Source organism: Acartia tonsa, chromosome 12 (genome assembly GCF_053477335.1).
Source record: "Acartia tonsa isolate MP-2025a chromosome 12, ASM5347733v1, whole genome shotgun sequence".
NCBI lineage: Eukaryota > Metazoa > Arthropoda > Copepoda > Calanoida > Acartiidae > Acartia > Acartia tonsa.
In genome coordinates this window covers 32,300,049-32,323,702 of record NC_137271.1, presented here as the reverse complement: position 1 = coordinate 32,323,702, position 23,654 = coordinate 32,300,049, and the positions used below count along the sequence as shown (strand labels likewise).

Genomic DNA, 23,654 nt, shown 5'->3' with positions numbered 1-23,654 from the left:
AACTGGTATAAATCATATATTTTTTATTTTACCATCCGCAAAAAGCTGTCTATAATGCAATAAATAACTATTCTTGTACATCAACTATAAGTGGGTTTAATTTTAATTCAAATTTTTTTCAAACTAGCATCACATTTATTTGAATTAGGACCTTTTTCATTCTGTGTTGGTCTTAGTTGGAATTGATTAATTTTTCCTTGTTACATTTCAAGATAGGTGTGATGTACATATTTATTTGTATATATATAAAAATTCCAAATGAAATGACTTTCTCTTTGAAAGAATTATATATTTTTGGCTTTCAAAGTATAATAATAATTAATAAAAAAAAGATAAATAAATTGTATTAAATTAATATAGAATAAATTGTATACTTATCAAAACGATTTTCTTCACTATCCACCTTAAGTTTTTAAACCGGGGAATGAGAAAAACTTTTAAAATGGTATCGTATACCCAGGGGGAAGGGAGGGGGCCATGGGCAATTAATTCAATTTTTAGTTTTCGCTGAAAAGCCATGAAAACCATATTTATCCAGAAAATTGTAAAGTGTATAGGGTTATATACATTAGATAACTCAAAATGAGAAAGATTTCTAAAAAGAAAAGAATCTACTTATAAAATTGGTTACAAGTACATCACAATGAAGTAAACATTCAGTCTGTAATTTATCACATGAAAAATTGCCCATGGAACATCTTTATCCCCTACCTAGATATTATTAACTACCACCAAAATTCAAGAGGTTTTTTGATTGTTTATTACACAAATATCACAGTAGAGTTTCTGGACATGAAATAACATTTTCTTGGGAAAAAAATATTTGTTAGAACCAGCCAAAATAATTTTATACAATAAAATTTTTTTTGTCTGCTAGAATTTGTGTTGATTGTTTCATTCATAACAAATTCCGCGGCAACTGTGCACAAGTCCCCAAATTCAGTCTAAATCCTTCGCGAACACTTTAAGCTGGTCCCCAAGGTTAGAAACCCTAAAATATTGAATATTTGATCCATTGTCCCCTCCCTGCGTATAACACCCTTCTAGTTCAATGAAATAGGGGATAACCCACATCTAGGAGCGTAGCCACTCGTTTCCTACTAATCTTAGCCTTCCTCAATTTGTTCGTCTGCAGTTCTAGATTTATATGAAGATTTGTTTTTCATTATTTGTTTATTCAAGTAATTACATCTTAACACGCGACTGTGGCTCAACACGTAGCGCATCCGCTCGTCGTCGGGGAGGTGAAAGGTTCGAATTTCGGCCTGACATCGCGTCATAACTAAAGACATTAAAAATGGTTCCTACTGCTGCTATGTCATATGCGCGACAGAAATAGTTAGAGTAGAGGGAATGCCTTGGCACATAAAAGGGCGCAACTCATTACCATAAACAGTTCTCAGACAAAGGTCGTGCAATCAAAGGGTTGGATATTATCTGTTAGATGTTACTTAACCTAATATCCACCAGTAGTGCATCCCATTAATAGCGGATGATGGCTTTGGGTTCTCTAGATGATCACTTGAAATCGTGGATTCCCGTCCAATTTAGGTAATAAATTACATTATCTATCCAGATAAGATTTCCATAATAAAAAATGGCGCAACTTCTTTCCAGTAATAGATTAATGTAAGTACATAAATTATTCATAGAGTAGCTTTGCTAATGAAATCATTAAACAAAATTGAAAACAGGCATTTATTGAAACGTATAAAATTACAAACAATAATAACAATTTTAAAAAATTTGTTTAAATATATTTATTGAACACCTTCAAATAAATGCAATTTTTATTTGATAATGAACTTGATATGTTGTAACAATTATACAGAATGTTCAAAATAAAACTTCCCTTTGTAATGTATTTTATGATAAATCCACCTAAAGACAAGAAAAATGTATCAAAATAATAAATTACTAGAATGTTTATAAATTTAATGCGAATTTTTAGTCTCTCGAGAAAAAGATTATTTTAGAACACCCTGTATTTCATAAAGTAAATTTTGACTCTTAGTAAAGGACTATCTTTTTTCAATAAGGCCATGAAAAAAACTTAATACGCTATACAATTTTGTTGATTTGTTAATAAAGTTTTAAATCCCTATAAGCTTTTTTAAGAATCATACTGTAAAGTTACATAGATAACATTTTTATATTTTTTGTGCAATAAAAATATATAAAATTATAAATTTTTATCAAACTTAAACCATAAATCATACATAAAATTTTGTATAAAAAATAATTGAAATTAAGGGGTCTTTTCAGTCTTACTATTTAACAATAAAAGATAAATATTTTTTGTTCCTTTTAGATAATATTTAAGCTCAAACCAAAAGCATATTTAAAAAAGACTGAAACATACCCCCTATAGACATTTGTCATGAAAAGCCACACATATAAAACTTGGCATAATGCCTTTGTTTGTAGGCATAATAGTTGCGGATAGATTGCGCCTGGTTGGCAGATTTTTTACTGGATTGCATGGTGTTATTTATGGATGGTTGGTTTGGATTTTATAATTCAGCAATCTGCTTAGGCCTGAAAAAATGATTAATTAACATCAGCTGTAACCAACAACTGAATTAAATCGAAAAAATATTTGACAATTTCAGCAGATTTTTCGTAGTAAAGACGACCTTTTTATCTGCACAAAAATAACTTTTAAGATTTATTTTATTGTTGAAAATACCTTATTCCTGAATTAACATATTAGAGATATTTTGCCCCCCCTCCTCTCCATATTTTTAATGGGTGTCATTACGTAAAAATAATTGATGGGGTGGGGGGGAGGGGATTTGGACAGAAAATTATTTATTAGGGTATTCGAAACTTGCACAAAGTTCTATGAATCCTTTCAGGGTCGAAAATTACACTGTTTAGGCACTTTGATCAAATTGATTTTAAACAGGAATTTCCAAACTTTTCAACCAATAAATCTGATCTACAGAAGAGATAATTGTTTTTATCATCATTACTGTGTACAACAATTTATCGTCTTTTTCCCTTCTTATCCCTTCAAAAATCGGATGAAGTATGTACTTGTACAATATGATGCAGAATAGTTATTTCTCGCATTGTATTATAAACGGCTTTCCGCGAATATAGAATGTACAATTATAAGATTATAAGCCCAGAGGTGCCGAAGGCACCGGCTAAAAAAACTGGTTTTAATCTTATGATTGTACATTTTTATATTCGTAGAAAGCTGGATATAATACGATGCTAGACATAGTTTTTTCGTATGGATGAGAACCGGTTCCTATCCACCGGATTCAAATGAATACGAGAAAAATATTTACCTTGTAGCAAAGAAAACAAGGACGATAACCAACGCAGAAACGACGCCAAGAATTGGAAGAACTAGATAAAAATACCTAATGATTGGAAACCAACAAAACTACAACATTGAATTAGAGCGTGAAGCATAGGTATAAAATATATTGATTGTTAAAAATCCAAAATATCGGGAAATCAGTTGCTTTAGATGACAGGCTGTACTGGTTTAGTCACTTGAGAATAGCTTCGAATCCGATCATTATCCGCTGGATTAAAACCAGTTCTAAGCAATCAAATCAAATATATAATCATATAATATTACAGACAATCTTTCACGAATATTTAGAATAAAAAATAAAATCAAAATTAGTTTTGATAGCAAAGGTCTTCGGCCTCTTAGAGCTAACAAAACTGGTTTTTAAAAAAATTAATTTTTATTATAATATCCGCGGAAATCTGTCTATAATAACTATTTGAATAATATCTTTGATAGAGACATCAACCAAGTATCTAATCATTTACTTACCTATAGAAAATATATAAACACTAAAAGTCACCTAAAGAAAATGTCTTCTCTTTGATTTCCATATATTCCTTCTTTCTCTCCCGCTTCTCCTTAGCATTCTCTAAAAAATAAAATACACATAAAACATTAATTCAATCACAATTTTAAACGTGGAGTCACAGGTAAAGAACTCAAAAGGGTTGGGCCCTTCCGCAGGTGTTAGACATGGGAAATAAAACTATTATTTAAGGATTGCCTTTCAGTGCTCAATTGGTGCTTTGAGAAAGATCTGAATTATTAGCACTTTTCTTATTATGTAGATTCTCCACATTAATTAATCAATCATCTTTCCTAATCAATAAAATAACCCACGGCTGTGGCATAACATTTCGCGCATCCGCACACAGTCGGGTATATACTAGGTTCGAATCTCGGCCCGACACCTCTTCTTAACTAAAGAGATAAAAATAATTCATACTGACGCTATGTAATGTACGTGCCATTAGTAGATTATGGGGAATGCCTTTGCCCCAAAAAAGGCATAACTCATTACCATGAACATTTAAGACTTCTTCACAAAGGTCGTGCTTTTAATGGGTTGGTTGTCTGTAAAGGTTTTGTCATGAGATCATGAAATTTATTAACAAGATTTGGTTAAAAAATAAGCTAAAAATACTGGTGTATTCCGTCCTCTAGAGGTCATCCAAGTTAATCAATAAAGTAACGCCTACCTTTTGTTTTGCCACCCTTCAATTGGCGCATTTTTTTATCTGAAAACTTTAATACAATTATAAAACACCAATTAAAAAATTACATTTTACATAATAGCATTAATCTACATCTTTTTAATTTTTATACAACACATATTAAAATTAATTTCCAAGAAGGGAATTTAGGAAGATCAGCTACTTAAAAAAGTTATAAAGATACCTTTACAAGTTTTAAAAATCACAATGGTATAATTTACAATGCATGATTTTTAAAACTACATAGTAAAAAATGAAGTTACAGATGTAATTCTTATTTGATTGGTATTTTCTCACTTATTTTGGACTTCTTAGTAGAACTATCCCTTTTCTAAAATTTCCTTTTTTAAGTAAAAAAATTACAAAAATAGGCATGATTTTAAAATTTCTTACTTTTAAGTTTTGTAAAGATAAACTTGTTAGATATGTGTTGATTTAAACTAATTTATAGAAGTTAAATTCTCTTATCTTTAAATTGAGACGACGTGGCCCTATATAAATTAAATAAATAAAATGTTTACTATAAGTTGATTAAAAAACTATGCTTTCACTGGATTAGTTAGGTATATAAATGGATATTTTTTGTATTAGAAGAGCTAATGAACTGCTAGATCTTAATTTGGACACCATATTATTAATAGAATAAATATAATACCTAACTTAATTTAATTATTTTAGGATTCGTTAACTAGTATGAAAAGTAAACCAATGAAGGTTTTACTGTAATAAGCTGATGTAGGTTTAGAAGTATAGTTAAAAATAGAAGATATAGAGGGTAAAAAGAACTTTTTTTTAGAAATCTATGTAAGATCTTTTAACAGGTAAAACATTATTCGTTCCAGTACACATTAACCCATTAATAAACCTAACTATAAAGCTTTATCTTCACTAGGTGGGTAAAATACACTGGTTTTAAAATAATGTTGATGAACTGATGAGACTGCAATGGACCAGAGTGAAGCTTGTCACGGGATTTGGAAATATTTTCTTGGATCACAGATACTCTATACCTTCATAAATGAAGAAGCTTTCATTCAAACTTATTACAATGAGTAGAGAAAGGTAATCGGAAGATAAATTTCTTGGAAGGGGTTAAATAACTGTATGTTTTAACCCCGTGAAACCTGTGACGACGTTCAATTGGGTCTTTGAACTTCATTAACTTTCATTGAACTAGCGTCGTCAACATTAACACAACCAAGTCGCTACAAAAAATAGTTTACAGAAATCAATTTACAGACAGGATCGAGTTAGTTGCCTATAGTATCCTTATCACATTATTTTGAAAAAAAAACTTTTTGTTTTTAATTAAAGAAAAAGTTGAAGGCAAAATAGTTCTTTAAAGTTAAAATAAGAACCATTGCATTGAAATATCTTTTTAGATATAAATGTCGGCTTCCATTCCTTAAGTGTACACTAATTAGTTGGCTCCTATTGGTCAGATCATCTGCTTGTATTGGTCGTTTCCCGCCAAACTGTCCAAATACTGAAATATTTTAGAGTAAAAAAAATATTTTTAACTTCAAGAACTCTTAACTTGAAATAGAAAAGTCTATTAATTAGTCTCTTCATATACTAAAGACATAGGTAAAAATATAAATATACTTTTACAGAGTTTTGAGTAATATGCTGTTTGGTGTATAAATGTGACAAAAATCTTATCCAGCGGTTACGCCCCTAAGGCCTCTGGAAGCACTTGAGGAAGGGGAGGGGATTCAACCCTGAACTTAACATTTTAGATATATAAAAAAGTAAATTTTTAATGCGGGGGAATATTTTTTTCTATGGATGATTTTTCTGAGGAGGGTAGTGGTACCCTATTCCAAAAGAATTATAAACCTTATCTGGACCTATAAGAAGCTTTACTGTAAAGGAGAACCATGTCAGTTCAGCTGTTAGCAAGAACTTAAGTAAAAGAAACAGACATTCTGTTACTTTTGTACAAGAATTAACTTACCGTGCCAATGGGAGGCATGCTGAGTATGGAACCAAGAACAGGTACACGGCGCAGGAAATTGATTGCTACTGGGAAAAATCCACTAAAAAATATTGAAAAAGATAAAAAAATTAAATTGTAGGTAAAATGATAAATTAAATGAACAAGCTTGAACAGATTCTATACCTAACCCGGCCCGTTGTATTAAATCATGGATTTTTAATTTTAGTGAAAATAGACAAAGGCATTTATATTGCAGCTGTTTAAAAAACAAACATTAAGGCGAGAAGAAATGTATTATTAATGATTATTTTAGGTTAGGTTAAAGTATAGAAAAGTCCCATAAGGGTAATTCCCATTAGTGATATGGTCTATAACTAAGGGTTAAAGCTCCCCACAGGGGCTAAAAATAAGTTTTTGTTTTCAAATTACAAATAAGAGGGGTGAAGGGCTTTAATTGGTTAATTACAAATATTAAAAGCTTACCTAAATAAGAGGACAAATCCATAAAGCTCTACTAACATGCCAATCAATGGCCACCCTGAAAAAAGATTCAAAATCATGGATAGTCAAAGCAGTGGGAAAACTAGGATTTGATAACCTAGTTAAGTACTGAGCTAGGGATAGATATATTATATAATGTCTCATTTTGAGTATCCAAGCAGGGGTGTATATTCTGCAAATTTGACCCGGCTGAGGGGGGGGGGGGGGTAAAAAAAATTTAAAAAACTAAAAAGGTGAAAAAACTAAAAAATATGTGGAAGGAGCCGGGGTATAATATGAATAAAATAAAGAGTTCTGAAAATATTTTTCCATTTTATCCCCTTCCTTGCTGGAAAAAACTAGGAGGGAAAAAAAAATAAAAAATTTGCATCAGGGAAAAAAATGAATCTTGTGAAGAATATACACCCCTGTATCTAAGTATATCTTACTTCTTAACTGTGTACGTACTAATTGGGAACAAGGCACTATTTCTACCCTTACTCTTAAATTAAATGCCTGACATAAAAGCAGCGTAAACAAGGATGACAACATCCATCAGTAGCGAAGCACCAAAAATTGTAGATGGGAAAAGGGTATTTATTAAAATCAAGAATAGATTTATTGGTTAAAATAAACACAAAACCTTGTTTTATTTTGTTTGATGACGATGGTCAAAGTAAATTACATAAAAGATGCTCATAATAATTTTGATACTGATATTCCAAAAAAGTTTGAAAATTGGATAAAAAAAACAAAGATATGGGGAAATATGTAAAACATATAAAAATAGCCAAAACCCTGGCCGCCATGGTTGGTTTCTTGAAAAGAAAGAAAATTTAATTTTTATATCCTTAACTTAAAAAATTAGGAAAATCGGACCAGATACACTGAAAATATGGAGAAAGATGTGAAAGATGTAAAAATAGCCTAAAACCTGCTAAAAGGCAGTCTGGTCGTCATGGTTGTTTTCTTTAAAAAGACGAGAAATTTCATTTTGATATCAATAACTGAAAACATTTTGAAAATCGGACTATAAACACTGAAGACATGGAGAAAAATGTGAAAAATATAAAAATATAAAAATAGCCTAAAACCTGCTAAAAGGCAGTCTGGCCGTCATGGTTGGTTTCTTTAAAAGACGGGAAATTCAATTTTGATATCTATAATTGAAAAAATTTTGAAAATCGGACCATAAACACTGAAGATATGGAGAAAAAATAGAAAAATATAAAAATAGCCTAAAACCTGCTAAAAGGCAGTCTGGCCGTCATGGTTGGTTTCTTTAAAAGACGGGAAATTTAATTTTGATATCTATAGCTGAAAAAATTTTGAAATTCGGACCATAAATACTGAAGATATGGAGAAAAATGTGAAAAATATAAAAAAAAATTTCAGCATCCTATCTTTTATAGGAGCTGAGTAAATCCCATTTCCCCCATAGCGTTACGGACGGACTGACGGACGGACAAAGTGAATTATAGAGTAGCTTCGCTACTAAAAAGTGGTAAACACATTCTTGCTTATTACTTTTCCGACCACAGCTCAGTAGATGCATTGTATTATTACCTACTGACTTAGGTATAACTTTAATAAAAAAAAATTATTGTCCTCTTTTGAAAGACAAACTTACCAAAGAGAACAATGAGTATTCCACCAAAGAATGCTGCGCTTCCCTTGGCTTTGTGAACTTGGAAGAAAAATCTAAACATAAAATTCAGAAATCATCTCTTGTTATCTTAAATTGTATCAAGTCAACACCCCAGCCCCCATCTCGTCTCCTCAAAAAAAAAGGTAGGAAGAGCTTCACCAAACATTTCAAAGGTCTGGGTTGATTTGGTGTAAGATATCTTCATGGATTTCTAATCAAGCTTTTTTTGGTTCTTCTAACGTGTATCAGTTTTAAAAGTATTTCAAATTCTAAATGTTTTAATTAATACTAGAGGATACTCCTCTGGCATTAAAATAACCTAAAACCATCTCGTGAGTAAATCAAAAAAAAATGCTCTGAAGCTATCTAAATCTACCTAAAGCACTACTTTATATAAAATGTTGAAAAAAATCAACAGGAAATATGTCCCATCAAGGTAAAATTACTTAAATGTTTTTCTATTTCCTAATCCCTTTATTTATGACAAAAGCCCGCTATGAAAGAATCAGTTTAAAAGTTTTGATCTATTATTAAAACAGATAGGTACACAAACGAATTTAAAATTCTAAAGGAAGGTAAAATTCTCAATCTATTGTAATATTTTGACAGAACTAAAATATATGAACAATAATAGCAAAAATTCATTTAATACCTATTATGATTTTAAGACGGATTAAAATGTTTGTACATTATCTCTGCTATCACACTTTTATCACTTTTTCTATCTAACTTTATATATATATTTTCTAGTACACAAAAACCCAACTGTGTATCTAACTAAAAAATTTCCCCGTAAACAATAATCTGTGTACCTAACTGAAAAATCTTAAAGTACTAAATAACCCAACTATGTATCTAACTGAAAATTTCCAAGTACACAATAATTCAACTAAGTTTCTAACTGTAAAATGTCCAAGTACACAATAATCCAACTGTGTACCTAACTGAAAAGCTTCAAGAATACAATAATCCAACTATGTATTCTACTGAAAAATTTTCAAGTACACAATAATCCAACTAAGTATCTAACTAAAAAAAAGTCTGAAGAAATTGCCTCAGATTTCCAATTAACATGATAAAAGTTTTCTTCTCGAAATTTCTGACAGAATACTGAGCGAACTCAAAACTGTGAAGAGTTGAAAAGTAAGATGCATTTTATACAGTTTTAGTATTTCTGGCTCTAGGCAATTAACATAAATAATTTAGATGATGTTTAGAGTTTAGACCTCTTCTTAGTTTAATAATTGTTTTGAAATTGGAATCATTTTTGGGGGTTTGGAGGGGGTGTCGTAGTTGGTAAATTGATTTTTTGTTTCATGCTATAAACTGGCTATAATAAATATGAAGTGAATACAAATTATTTTCCTCCAGCTATTAAATCATATTTAGGGTTGAATCTAATCCCTATCATCATTAGATCACTTCAGTCTATACAATAACATAAATTAAACAATAAGAACCTAAATGATTTTTACCTGAAAGTTCTTTCAAGCCCTATGACACAGGCTAAACCAGAAATGAAGAAAATCTAAAAAAATAATATGATAAAAATAATAAAAAGAAACAATAAGAAAATTTTTACCAATAAAATTAACAGTTCAGAATTACATTTTTAAAAAACAAAGTTCAAAATAGAAGTGCACATTACAAGACATGTTTGATTTCATAAAAATAAATAAATAAGTCTATAACACTTACTTTAAGAAATATTGCGATTAATAATGTTAGAGTCAAAGTACACAATCAGGGGGTATAGGGGGTGGATGAATGATTCGTTATTTTAGCCAGATGCAAGATTCAACTGAACATGATAATCTAGTATAAGATCCAGTTAATAATAAATCCATTTAAAAAGTGTAACTTTACATTAACAACTTAAAAAATACTTACATTTCCTATGGCCAGTAGCCCTTTGTCAAATAACAGAATTATACCCAGCAATAGAAATCCAACGCCGAATCCTGCCAACCCCACTCCAATCTCTGAAAAATAAAAAGGTTAAAATAAAACTTTAGTTACATGCAATCAATTACAAAAACTATCTTACATCTGGTGAGATCGTTTTTATGCTTATTCCCTTGTGATTCGTAATAATTTGGACGCAAAGGGGCCCATTAACAGGATTCATGTAGAAATCCCGTAAAAAAGTTACTTTTAAAACATCATAAAAAGCTAAATAAAACTCATATAAACAGTATGTATAAACATGTATTAGGAGTTAGTTAAGACTAACAAAAGTTTTTGATTTTAATCCATTTTTTAACTTTTCAAAAGGGATTTATTTTAGCTTTTAATAATGTTTCTAAGTTAGTGTGTTTTCAGCCACGGGTTTTACGGGATATCTACATTAACTCTGTTCTCTCTGTTCAGAAACTGACAAAAGAACCACAAGAAAAGTACTAAATATGCACTTCTTCAGCCAAATCACTACGAGACATCTTTTTAAAAGTTTTTTTTAAAACATTAATATTGATGAAATATTATTAAAACACAATGCCAATGTAAATATAATTATTTGGATAAATATTTCATTAAATATTTAAAAAACAGGATCAAGTCTGGATAACAAAGTAAGATTAATTGTACGTCTTACTAACTGTTCAAAGTTAGAAGATTTCTTTTTAAGAAGATCCAACTAGATCCAAATGAATAAATGCATAACAGTTAACATTAACATAATATACCTATGTTGTATACTAAATTATATGATACAGTATTACAAGTGTTTATAAAATAACTAATACACTTCATTATTGAACATATCACATTTTAACAAAGCTATAAAAATTAACATACAAATTGAGAACATCACAGAATCTTAAAATATTTATTAAGTACATTTTCAAGTATGACTTAGAAACCGATTAATACCCGCTGGAATAAAACTGTTTCTCATTCATACTGAAAAAACATCATATTACAGACAATTTTCTACTAATATGAAAATGTAAAATTATAAAATCAAGACAGGTTAACCATGAGAGGCTAAAGTCCAAGCTAACAATCTTATACTTTTTCGATTTAATATCCGCGGAAAGCTGTCTATAATACGATAATTAACTATTTATCTTCTTTGTTAAAATTTAGAAAAGAGTTTATCTTAGAGAAATGTTGTAATTGGAGTTTTTTCATGTAAAGAATACTATTTAATTAAGACTTAATTTTATTTTAAATGCACAACTGTTTATTATAGTTTATTAGATTAAAATTGTTTGAGGAAATTTTTAGACATTACTATTTTGTACAACCCAATCAATTTTGATACAATTTAAGAGAGTATAATTTACAGTTCAATGTCTCCTGAATGAAACAGTATATGTAATATTAACCAAGTTAGTGAGCAATGCCCGCCCCCACATCCCCCACAATTTAATAATCCTGCCTTCGAGTTTAATCTTGATGTTTGAAAACCATGATGTAGTCAGTGAGATGATACACAGATTGGGAGAGGTCTCCTTCGCACAAGTATGGAAGTTTTGACCACTTCACTAGCCTAGTGTGGTTCAGAGTTGTCAAAAAGTTTTAATTTCTTTTATTTAAAAATTAAATAGAAAATTTATTCAACTTTATGTTATTGTATGGATAGATTTTGATGGTATCATACAGCGAAATAGGCCTGTAAGTAACAAAAACATTTTTTCAAATATTCTTTTCATAATCTTAAAATCATAATTTGTGGCCACCCTGCCTAAATCCTTGCGCTTGTATTGCCTGTACAGCTGAAACCAGCTGTTCTTCTTCAGTCTTGCCCTTCAAATGACAGTTAAGTCAATAAGTGGTGCAGCAATATTAAGTTTACAACATTTTTGGTGAAAACAGATCAAATAAGTAGCATAAATGCCATAATATGATATTTATTACTGCTTTTGAGGTCCATAGGGCCATATAAGTGACGATAAAGTATTAAAATTAATTGGCGAAGTAAAAACTATAGGACTGTTTTCCAAAAAGGCATATAAGAGTTTGAGAAAGTCGAAAGAACAGTTCTATTAAAAGAAAATTTTTGTTACTTTTGACTGTCAAATTTCCTTGATGTCCATAAGCTCTGTGGGTCTATGTGTAGGGGAAGCTTCCACGTAAGGTTTAAATGGCAGCACCAGAGCGATTAGTAATAATCCTAATATGGTTTATTGATTCAATATAATCGAAAAAAAGGGTATTAAGGATGTGCCGCTAGATTAGGGTATTTAGATCTATAAAGAATTATTCTTATGGTAATAGATTACATCGTATTTGTGAAAAAGTAACAAAAGGCAATTTTTATGTGAGTGGGAGAAAAATATAAGAAACTACTCTAGGGGGTAGGGACAAAATCAATGAGTCCATAAATTGTTAATAATTTTAATAACCAGGTAAATAAAATGATACAGAAATGAGAATTAACCATTGATTTGATATTGTCAATATTTGTCCAATCCAGGAATCTAACGAGATAAGAAAATGGCCAATAAATTGATGTACATATCCAATGATGATACACAAAATTACAACTACTGTAGATTTCAAATAGTGGTTGAAACGTTTGGACACTCAACTTAATGAAACAATTCATCAAACTACAATATATAAGTCCCCAAAGATGTTGAGCCAACAAATGAGGAAACGTTAATATAAACTTGAGGACTAGTGTAATAACTATCCAAATGTCTCCTCCCTCCCTGTGTCCAAACCCTAACTTCCTATTAGAGTACAACAATTGTAATCAGATTGAATGGGAATCAATTTTCCTTGAGGTTTGAGCGCCTGCTTTGCTGTATTGAGAATTGTAATTGGAGTGCTGGCTCGGTCCAACAGATTTAACATGCTGTACAATACAAAAGGTATCACTTTGAACATTTAGTAATATCCCTAGAATAGGTACTGGACCACGATTGAACATTTAGAAATATCCCTAGAGTAGGTACTGGACCACCATTGAACATTTAGTAATATCCCTAGAATAGGTACTGGACCACCATTGAACATTTATAAATATCCCTTGAATAGGTACTGGACCACTATTGAACATTTAGTAATATCCCTAGAATAGGTACTGGACCACCACAAACCCTTCATCTACTCTAATATAGAAGTAAAAGGATATCTATCCATCTTTGGACACTGTAAGTGTAAACCAACCAAGATTTAGTTAAAGTTCCCCACGAATAAGAAAGCTTGTTATCAAGTCTTTGGGTACCAGTTGAATTAACAGCTATTGTACTCTTCCTTCCTACTTTGAGATTTTAGATTATGTAATGTTTAGGTAGGGTTGGATCCAGTGTTTCGGAGCCGGAGCCGGGAGCCGCCATATTTAGCTGGAGCCGGAATTTTCGTTAAAAACGGCTCCGGCTCCGGACTAGATAAATAAAGATATTTTTTATAATTTGGTAACTCTGTTTTGTCATGTGCAAATGCCCTTTTTAAGTTTTTCAAGTCCATTTTTATCAAAAATTGAACTTTTAAAACCTTCAAAAGTCAAAAATAAAAAATATTTTTTGCGGGGAAAGTTTTTCCTTATTTTAGGTCGGAGCCGGATCCGGAGCTGGATCCGGAGCTGCACCAAAATCAAACGGCTCCGAAACGCTGGTTGGATCTATCAACAGGGTATAAAACTAAATTCTTCAGAGGAAAGGGACAATATGTTTTTCTCGGATCGAATGTGATATTTTACTGTACATTTCTAACAAGTAAATTATTTTACAAAGCAAAGCAGTAACAGGTTTCTTTTTTAAAAGAAAAGAACATTTATAGAAAAGATGATTATATAATATAATAGATAGGTAGAAGATTCCAGAAAATGTAAAAATAAGGAAACTAAAAGAACCTAAGTTTATATTTAGATACCTAGTCTATAATGAATTTTAGTAATACCTATAGGTTTGGTAAAACAGACAAATCCCATTTGTAAAGTATACTATAATTAATTTAAAGATAATAATGATGGTTCGTCTGTTCTGTTTGTTAGTTATATTATTCAAAATGATCCCTGATCATGTCATAAGGACCAGAGTTTTGCCACTTTTCAATCTCAAGAACCTTTTGAAATTACATGTTTTTTACGGTACAAAAATGAGAACAGTTTGCATTTTACTTTTCTAGCAGTCAATAAAATCATTTTTGATTGTTTTTTTTAATTAAAGCATAATAATTGTAACTAAAAGGAAGAAAACTCATAAATGTGACAATTGATGAATACCCTCTAATTTTAATAAACAAAATTCCCCCTTTTTTGTAGGTTAAATTATTGGTGGAAGTGTTTGGACACTACTTGATTGCATACCACAATAAACCAAAGAATTAGAGAATAATTTGGGACCAGTATGATTTTCAGTGTAATTCAAGAAATGTTGAATGATAATAATTCTAAACAAGAACAAAATATTACATGTAAAGACCGCAAAAAAATATGTTTTCCTTGATTTTATTGGCACTAAGAATTTTCCTCATTGGGGCTGAGGTTTCCGTAGCATATACTTCCTCAAAACTAATCACAAAACACATTGACCTTTTCGTTGCTATGCCTTATAACGGGGGTAAGGTCGAGAGTTTCATTTAAGGCACTTTCAGCACTTAAAATTGGAGGGTGTCGTTTATGGTCCTAAGGAATGACATACTGAAAAATTTAAAGTTAAGAGCTTAGTCGGTTTCTGAGCCAAAGATTTCATGAAATTTTCTAGTTCATATTGGATTCAACAATGTAATTTCAGAGATATTTTTTTGCATCTTTAATTTAACGCGGCTAGGGCTTGGAAAAGAACCTATTAGAACATTTATTTATAAGACTATAATAGTTAAATATAACAAAGATTTACAAAAACAATGATGACAACATCCATAACATTCTCTTATAGTATCAGCCAAAGATTATTCAGTATATAGGGGGGGGGGGGGGGGGTGACACATTTGCGTAAACCTGGCACCTAGGCTTTATCTTTGGACTGAGAGGATAGGTTATTAACGATAAAATCATTCTTATATGATGAATTTCACGAAGTTTAAAGATTTTTTTGGATAGGCCTCCAGGTTCCGGAGCTCCAGGTCTCCAAGTGGTCTCTGTACAGGTAAAAATGAAAAAAAATTTTTTTTTAAAGTTATACCTAAATCAACTTATAAAACAAAATATGCATCTTTTTTAATATTATTCAATATTTGAAGAAAAAAAGATGCATATTTTGTTTTATGAGTTGATTTATAACTTTAAATTTTTTTTTTTCATTTTTACCTGGAGGCCTATTCAAAAAATCTTAAAACTTCGTGAAATTCATCATATAAGAATGATTTTGCCATTAATAACCTATCCTCTCAGTCCAAAGGTAAAGCCTAGGTGCCAGGTTTACGCAAATGTGTCAAAACTCCCCCTCCCCCCTTGATTTTTACATGTCTAAATTAACAAAAAGAGCTAACCTTAACGGACGGACGGACGTAACAACCCTATTAATAGAAAAGTTTCTCTTTTAACAAATATGAATGTGTGCCTAGAAAACATAGCCATAGTTGGCCGTCCATCACCAGCTCCAAGATCAATTAATTTTTCTGAATCATAAAATGGTCTTCAACTTTAAAGATTTCATCTCTTAATTTTTTTTATATAAGAAAATTTTGGAAAATATTATTTATTAAGAAGTTAAAAATCTTACCACCAGTAAAATTATCGGTCATTTGAATAAACTGATCCCTAAAAAAGAAAAAAAATATCCAAACTATTTTTTTTTCTAAATCATTTACATAAGTAAAGAAATAAAATCGAGCATATTTAAAGATGTAATATTTAATAAATAGAAGAAAAACAAGTAGCGAGGCACAAAAAAATTATGGACGGACAAACAGAGTTAAAAAGCAAATCTTCATTGGTCATGAATAAATAATATAATAAAAAAATTGAAAATCTTAGTAAAACAAAGTGAAATACGGAGTAGGTTCACTACGTTAAACAAGAACAATATTAAAGCATTAACCATTAAATCTGCTAGAAAAAAACGAGTTTTACATGTTCGGACATACAACAACTATAGAGTAACTACTCTATTAAAAGGGATAGTTGCATGAAGTGGATTTAACAAGTTTGATTGCAAGCATAAGTTACAAGAATACCATCAAACATATATAATTCTGTGTTACAATAAATAGCAATCAATTAGTCACGACTAAAATAGTTATCATGCTTTTTTTGTGAAAACAGGACAGCCATTTATGCTACATTTATTCAAAAATTATGATTTTCAAGATTTGCTAGGGTCAAGCGGGGCATTAACCGGTAAGGGGCATTACCGGTAATTTTTTACCCACCTTCAGAAAATGACATTTTTCTCCATGTTCTAGTCGACTGACAGAAAAAAACATAAAAGCAAATTTGTTCCTAATTAAATTGCCTACAAAAAAGTATGAAATGAAATTTTTGTGAGATGAATTTTAAGGGTACTTTTTGGGTCTCAAAGTCGGACGAAAAATTTTTTTCTTCAAAATTTTTTTCACCTAGGTGTATAAAGATCGACCTACACAAAAATTGGTAAGACCTAGAACTGATCCGTAAAAACCTTTTGAACTAAGAATTGCCCGCTCTTTCCAAATCCGTTGAGAGCTTAAATGTAGAGTTAATATTTTTTTCAAAAATGACCAAAGTTCGCGCGGGGTATTTTTCGGTAACGTCGAAAAAAAAATTCAAATTCGATTTTTAATATCAATTTTCAGGTTTTCTTTTGTAAAATCTAAAATTCAATATGGGCTTTTTAAGAATTAGGCCAAAAAGTGAATAGAACAGGTTTTTTTATATAAAAAAATTAAATTTTATTTTTTAAGAAAATTTTTGTGAGAAAAAAATCGAAATTTCTCGTCTTTTAAAAAAAATGATTTTTGACATAGAAGGAATAGTCCGATCTTTATGAAAATTTTTGTGGATAATCCCTATAACCTATACTAATTATGATTATTCATGTTTGACTGGCCATTTGGCCGTTTTTCATCGATTTTTTTTAGGTTGAAAAGACGTTACCCACAATGCCCCACCGTGGGGCATTTATCGGTAATTTCTTTGAGTCCAATTATGACAAACTTCTAAAAGTCCTAGGATAACGTCCTATTAGGACCTGATAGTCCTTTCCGTAAGCTTTCTAATGGTCTTGGTCCCATTTAAAAATATTAATATTTACCCCATTTTTTTTTCAAAAAACCAAAAAAATTACCGGTAATGCCCCGCCTCACCCTATTTTTTTAAACTACCGGGTAGAAAATTGAATTTTTTTCAAATATATTTCCTATAGATGTAGTTTAAACTACCTACTGGAATGCACTTCGTGCGACTATCCCTTATAAAAGTTTGTATCAAACCTTGAAAGAACAAACATTGTGCCACGATTTAGGATTGCATTGATATCTGTTTGGGTGTAAAACCAACTTAGAACAGCCTAGCAGAATTATAAGTAAGAGTTAGATAAAAGAATCATAAATAGCAACAAAACCCTTTAGAAGCCTTTAAGTGCACTTAAGGTAAGGGGGGAGTCGACCCTCCACTTTGCGTTCTTCTATAATACAAAGTAGAATTATGATGTCTGTCTGTCTGTCTGTCTGTCTGTCTGTCCGTCTGTCTGTATGAAGCTTAAGATTTCAGTAACCACTGAACCGATTGGAATCTACTCTTCAGGGAATATACCTACTGGTCCTGTGATGGTTTTAAGCTATTTTCTTGGGGAGTGGGCCACCCCCAACCCCTCAAAAAAAAAATTTATTTTTTCTTTTTAAATTTATTTAATTTATTTTAAAAATAGGTTGATCAAACCTCTTGGGGAAAAGCCCCTAGAGGCTAGGGGCAAAGACGCTAGTGTTTTAAAAAGTAAAAGTAATAGGAGAGCTACCCTCCTCAAAAATAGTTTCATCTTTCCTGGACCTCTAGGAAGCTTTACATTTTAGCGGTTAGTGAGATCTTCAGCTACACACAGACTCACACACTAAGACGGTCAGGATAGATTTATAATTTAGACGCTTGCTTGGTGTTTTCATGGTTTGAGCCTTTTTTTTATTGAATAACTATTGAAACTAAATACAGCATGGCTGTCTATCCGTCTGTGTCTATAGCGAAGAATCTCGCTAAACGCTAAACCAAAATGGCTCTCTTTTACAGTGAAGCTTTTAAAAGGTTCAAAGAAGGTTTTATACTGATTTGGTGAGGTAAAAAAACCATGAAAAAACATAAAAAAAAACTTGTTTACTTTTTAAAAACTAAAAAATAGAAGCTTGATTTTACTCTTTCCCATACGCGCCCCTAGAGTTATCTATGGCCAAAACCACAATGTAGTGTTTTTTTTTTATTTATTTCCATTCCTATACAAAATACCTTTTTAATTTTATACAGGTAAAGCATTATTATATCATTAAAATTGATACTTCTTTTCATATTTAGTACCTTAGCAAAGTTATGATACAGCTGGGTGAACAACCAATCAGAACGCTCGATTGACCGCTTGATAAACATATCCGTTTCAGCGTCCAATGACAGCTGTTCAAACTTTCCAACGATTCCTTCATCTTTAATATATTTCATTACATATTTGAATTCCAGGGATAGGACAATGGAAACGAAATAATTCTTCACTCACGATCATCATTTCATGATTTATCGTTCTAGGAATCCCTATATCAAGTTTTAAATTAATGGGATCATTCTATCATTTCACAATTGAGATACATAAAATGCAACCCATCCTACCCCAGAATATGTCTATGCAATGGTAACTGGGTGTAGATAATTTGGATCTACTGCAGTTCACGGTAAAATATTGCTGGTAAGCAATATTTCCAAAAATCTATGAATTTTAAAGGCTGCTAGCTGCCAAACGGCTGAACGTACAGATCATACCCGCACACCATTTTAAGCGGTATAAGAAGGCCTACAAATAATCTGGAATAGCCAAAATCCAATGATGCACAGGGAAAGCTTCACTGAAGAAAAAACGCGTAAAATAGGCCTTTTTCGCGCATTTCTCTGCACTGCGAGATAATTATGCTTTATTGATTTATGGCTATTCCAGATTATTTGTAGGCCATCTTATGCCGCTTAAAACAGTGTGCGAGCATGATCTGTACGTTCAGCCGTTTGGCAGCTAGCAGCCTTTAAAATTCATAGATTTTTGGCAATATTCGTTACCAGCAATATTTTACCGTGAACTGCAGTAGATCTGATAATTTAACCAACATTTCCCTCCATATTATTCTATAAATGTTATATTCCTGAGATGTTCTTGAGATTTTTAACAGCATACCAAACTCCAGATTTGATTAGATTAGAAAGTTCTTCTTCCTCAGATATCTGTGCATGCGCGGATTTTTGTTAGTGATATATCCCAGAGACAAAAGGGACAATGGCCTGTTTAATATACTAGTCCCCAAAGTTTTATAATAACGTTTTCTTATTCGTTGACTTAACAACTTGTGGGACTTAGGTAAATGTTGATTGGTTGGTTAATTAAATTGAGTGTTCGAACGTTTCAACCAATAATTTAAATCAACAGATGGGGTAATTTTGTGTATAATCATTTGGGATGCACCATTGTCTTATCCCTTTAGATCCCTGAATATATCCAAAAAAAACAGCTATTTAATCAACCCAAAAAAAAAACATGGATCTTTTTCTTAATAACCGGTTCTAATCCCTCAGATATTTATCGGTTTTGAAACCATACTGGAAAAGATTTGTGAAATTTTTTAGATTATTTTTTAACCTAAAATATTTTGAAATATCACCAACTGGCCTTGTTGATAATAGTAGCCACCAAGGAGCTTCGATAATTCCTTCTGACCGCCATAGTCACAGTTAAATTATTCAGTATATGGGGCAAAGAACAAAATAACACTAAGTTACAATATAAGTTGATTATATTACAGGGATATAGGGAAGGACAATAAAAAATAAATTAATCATCAACGAAACCAAAGTGTGATACATATTGTATTTTGGTAAATATGAAGTGGTAGAAATTGTTGAAGGTTGATTTAACTATCATTATCCTCTCCCTCTCTGGATAGGTATTACATAACAAGGTTCTTCATTAGAAATTTCAAGTCAAAAGAAAATAACAAGAACACTTTCCCTCAAAGTGCCATTTGAGCACTTACCAGCCCCACAACGCAATTAATTTTAAAATAATTTATCTCATATGCGTGAGTTCCTAACCATGCGGGACTACCCAATATAATCCAACTTAACCAGACCTAAACCCCACATCCCCTACATTTCAATTTATTCTAATATAGAGGGGGGGGGGGGGCTCGACTAGGCACTTTGAGGGGAAACCGCCATAACAAGAATGAAAAATCAACATAATATTCCTAATGGTAGCAGGACTTGTGCAAAATTTCTTATAAAGCTGAGGGGGGAGGAATTCATGACCGTCAACCAACCAACAAACCTGAAATAGAACAGAAAAATTGTAGAAAAGCTTTGCTTTTTTCAGCCTTAGATTTTTTTGTTTTTTAAACTACCAAAACATAAGTTGCGCTTTAGGACCTCTGTAAAAAAGCCTTTTTTCTGTTCTATTTTAGATTTGGAATATTGGTTAGAAAATTTTTGTAAAATCAACCTAAATGAGCTCAGCAAAAAGAATTAAAAAAATTTTTTTTAACTGATTTTTTTCCCTTATTCAATTCTTTAATAAGACAACTGCCATGCATCTAAGTCACAGTGATGTAACTCTTTTTACTATGCTGACTTCTTTAGGGTTGGATTTTAGAAAGTGTCAATTCCATCCCATTACTCAAAGATTGTATATTTTAACATTACAATTTTAAAATATAATTTTAATCATAATTCGTGAAGATAAGTTATTAAAAAGACAAATAAACTGTGTACTTCATAGTTTACTTAAGACCTTTTGCAGGGATGGAGGGGGCATTGGACTGTAAATAACACAGGTACCCAAAGTTTTTTAAACACTTTATTTGTAGTTAGCTTGAAAACTTTGGGTACTTATATTAAATCTTGATTGGTTGGGTCAAACCAACCAACAGTGTCCAAACTTTTTAACTAACAATTAAAATATGCAGATTTGATAATTTTGATTTATCATCATTGGGGATGTATATCAATTTATTATCCATTGTCTTATCCCTAACTATATGCAAGTACATTTGCATTATAAAAGTAAATAACTTAAAAAGAAAATTCTAAATTAGATTTACTTAGCTAACATAAAGTTTAGAATTTCATTCAAACCAGGGAGGATGGAGACATTGGGCTGTTTATTACACTAGTCCCCAAAGTTTTATAATAACGTCTTACGCGTTGGCTTTACAACTTTGGAGCCTTTTATTGAATTTTGAAGAAATGGTTCATTAAGTAGTGCCCAAACGTTTCAACCACTAGGTAATTTTAATCTACAGAATTGAAATTTTAGTTTATCATCACTGGGGATGTACATTAATTTATTGGTCATTATCTTAACCCTTATAGACTAAAAATAATCTCCCTCATCCACTATGTATTTTCCATATAAGTACAGGGGTGTATATTTTACATGGGATCCCCTACTCAGAGTGGGGAAAAAAAAAATAAGTGGTTGGAGGGGAAAAAAAAATGTAAAAGTTAAGAAAACTGAAAACATTTTTTTTCATTCCCCCCCACCCCCTCCTTGGAGGGGTAAAATAAATAACATACCTATAGAGTTCTTAAAATATTTTTCCATTTCCCCCCTCCCCCCTACTTGGTGAGAAAAAACTAGGGGGGGGGGAGGGGGGAAATAAAAAATTTTGTAGCCGGGGAAAAAAATAAATCTTGTGCAGAATATACACCCCTGTATAAGTATTAAAGGGGAATTAAGTGATGTGGTTTAATTTATATATCATTGTCCACTCCCTCCCTGGTTTATTCAGACAATGAATGAAAAATATACTTGAATGAATTTTAGATTTTAAAGAGAAACATGAATAGGTACCTTTAGCTCATTGAAAAAAACTTTTTATCCATTAACATGACAATTTATCATTATTAGGTAGTTTATATTTGAATAAATACATTTTAATACAATACTTTGTATTGTAGATAAAACAGAAAATACATATTGATTGATTTAAGAAATGTTTAACATTACTGGCGGACAATTTTGAGGCAAAATTAAATCTTATACAAAACAATAATAAAAGATAAATTAAATAATAATAAATACATTGATAATAATATTAACTTCAATTTAAAATTGGCATTGTGATTTAATCTAGCTAAAAGAACATTTAAAATAGACTATAACCTAAAAAACGAGGGAAATTTTGTCCATGCTAGCGCAACATAAACAATAAATATTGTCCTTTCATTAAATTAACAGGATCTATGTTTTTGTGTATCTGTCTGTCTGTAACGAAGGATCTCACTAATCATTGAACCGATTTGGCACTCCTAGCTTCCCATAAGCCTTGAGAAGGTTAATAACTTTTTTGGGGGAGGGAAATCACCATCCTTTCAAGAGAGATCACAAGAGGAATAAAATGACAATTGAAAGTGAGGGGCTCGACTGCCAATATTAATCTAAGCTTAAGAAAGGGGGGGGGGGGCGAAAGTGACACTTTTTGAAACCAAAACTAAAAGTCAAAGGAACTTAACTAAAAAAAGAGTTACAGGTCGCAACCGCCGAAAACCGCCGAAAAAAGGCAAAAAAAAATTCGGCGGGAAACGGCGGTTTTCGGCGGTTGCGCTGCCGTTTCTTCACAGTTCCATATTTTACCCCTATAAAGCAAATGCCATGCAAAATCTCAGACCTGTAACTCTTTTTTTAGTTGAGTTCCTTTGTTGACTTTTAGTTTTGGTTTCAAAAAGTGTCACTTTCGCCCCCCCCCCCCCTCTCATAACAAATGGCATAATTATGTACGAACATAACCAAATTAAAGAATATTTGCATTAACATAAAAAAAACGAGAAAAAAACTTACTTTGCAGGTCTGTGATTTGCATCATTTTAAGACTATTTTTGAGAACTTTTTAGTTTATCTATTTGTCCTATTATTACTTTATTAACTTTTTTTCACAAGTTACTTTAGCATTTTAATCACTTGTGTATTATTTAACATTTTTTGTTCTTTTTTATCTCTTCATTTTGGTTAAAAT

At 31.3% G+C, this 23,654-nt stretch overlaps 3 protein-coding genes across 8 annotated transcripts in view; 1 reads left to right on the top strand and 2 right to left on the bottom strand.

The window, feature by feature from the left end:
• Window positions 1–23,654, top strand: part of Ns4 (Nucleostemin 4) — a 160,580-nt gene that overhangs the window by 99,486 nt on the left and 37,440 nt on the right. The window lies entirely within an intron of this gene.
• On the bottom strand, window positions 1,685–4,618 carry LOC145333039 (single-pass membrane and coiled-coil domain-containing protein 4). Its single transcript, XM_080178187.1, has 4 exons — window positions 4,513–4,618; window positions 3,834–3,902; window positions 3,300–3,360; window positions 1,685–2,538 (listed from the first exon to the last, which is right to left on the bottom strand). Exons 1-4 carry the CDS (start codon window positions 4,541–4,543, stop codon window positions 2,514–2,516), a joined length of 186 nt encoding a protein of 61 aa, XP_080034313.1. The 5' UTR covers window positions 4,544–4,618; the 3' UTR covers window positions 1,685–2,513.
• LOC145333035 (vesicle transport protein GOT1B) lies at window positions 4,796–23,620 on the bottom strand. Of its 6 annotated transcripts, XM_080178184.1 has the most exons (14): window positions 23,480–23,616; window positions 20,896–20,971; window positions 20,315–20,419; window positions 19,796–19,872; window positions 18,970–19,093; window positions 17,898–17,974; window positions 16,211–16,248; window positions 16,049–16,106; window positions 14,991–15,057; window positions 14,563–14,612; window positions 13,324–13,401; window positions 12,626–12,713; window positions 12,278–12,347; window positions 10,576–12,082 (listed from the first exon to the last, which is right to left on the bottom strand). In XM_080178184.1, the coding sequence occupies exons 2-14, from the start codon at window positions 20,947–20,949 to the stop codon at window positions 11,985–11,987; spliced, it is 984 nt and encodes a 327-aa protein (XP_080034310.1). In that variant the 5' UTR covers window positions 20,950–20,971; window positions 23,480–23,616; the 3' UTR covers window positions 10,576–11,984. The 6 variants fall into 6 exon arrangements, 2 of the variants coding, with proteins under 2 accessions (XP_080034311.1, XP_080034310.1); XR_013884417.1 differs by lacking the exons at window positions 12,278–12,347; window positions 12,626–12,713; window positions 13,324–13,401; ... (7 more) ...; window positions 20,315–20,419; window positions 20,896–20,971 and adding exons at window positions 4,796–5,077; window positions 5,393–5,533; window positions 5,934–6,013; ... (2 more) ...; window positions 8,577–8,647; window positions 10,070–10,122 and having other exon boundaries at window positions 10,485–10,576; window positions 23,480–23,620; XR_013884418.1 differs by lacking the exons at window positions 12,278–12,347; window positions 12,626–12,713; window positions 13,324–13,401; ... (7 more) ...; window positions 20,315–20,419; window positions 20,896–20,971 and adding exons at window positions 4,796–5,077; window positions 5,398–5,533; window positions 5,934–6,013; ... (2 more) ...; window positions 8,577–8,647; window positions 10,070–10,122 and having other exon boundaries at window positions 10,485–10,576; window positions 23,480–23,620.

Excerpts from the sequence above, each read along its gene's own strand:
- LOC145333039 (XM_080178187.1), bottom strand. The coding sequence starts at position 4,543 with ATGCGCCAATTGAAGGGTGGCAAAACAAAAG. Across the intron at positions 3,903-4,512 it reads GAAGGGTGGCAAAACAAAAG|AGAATGCTAAGGAGAAGCGG; the intron begins GTAGGCGTTACT and ends TTTATTTTTTAG. Across the intron at positions 2,539-3,299 it reads CTTGTTTTCTTTGCTACAAG|GCCTAAGCAGATTGCTGAAT; the intron begins GTAAATATTTTT and ends TCATTTTTTCAG.
- LOC145333035 (XM_080178184.1), bottom strand. The coding sequence starts at position 20,949 with ATGAATTCCTCCCCCCTCAGCTTTATAAGAAATTTTGCACAAGTCCTG. Across the intron at positions 19,094-19,795 it reads AAAAATCTCAAGAACATCTC|AGATGAAGGAATCGTTGGAA; the intron begins AGGAATATAACA and ends GAAATATATTAA. Across the intron at positions 12,083-12,277 it reads AGCGCAAGGATTTAGGCAGG|TGAAGTGGTCAAAACTTCCA; the intron begins GTGGCCACAAAT and ends ACACTAGGCTAG.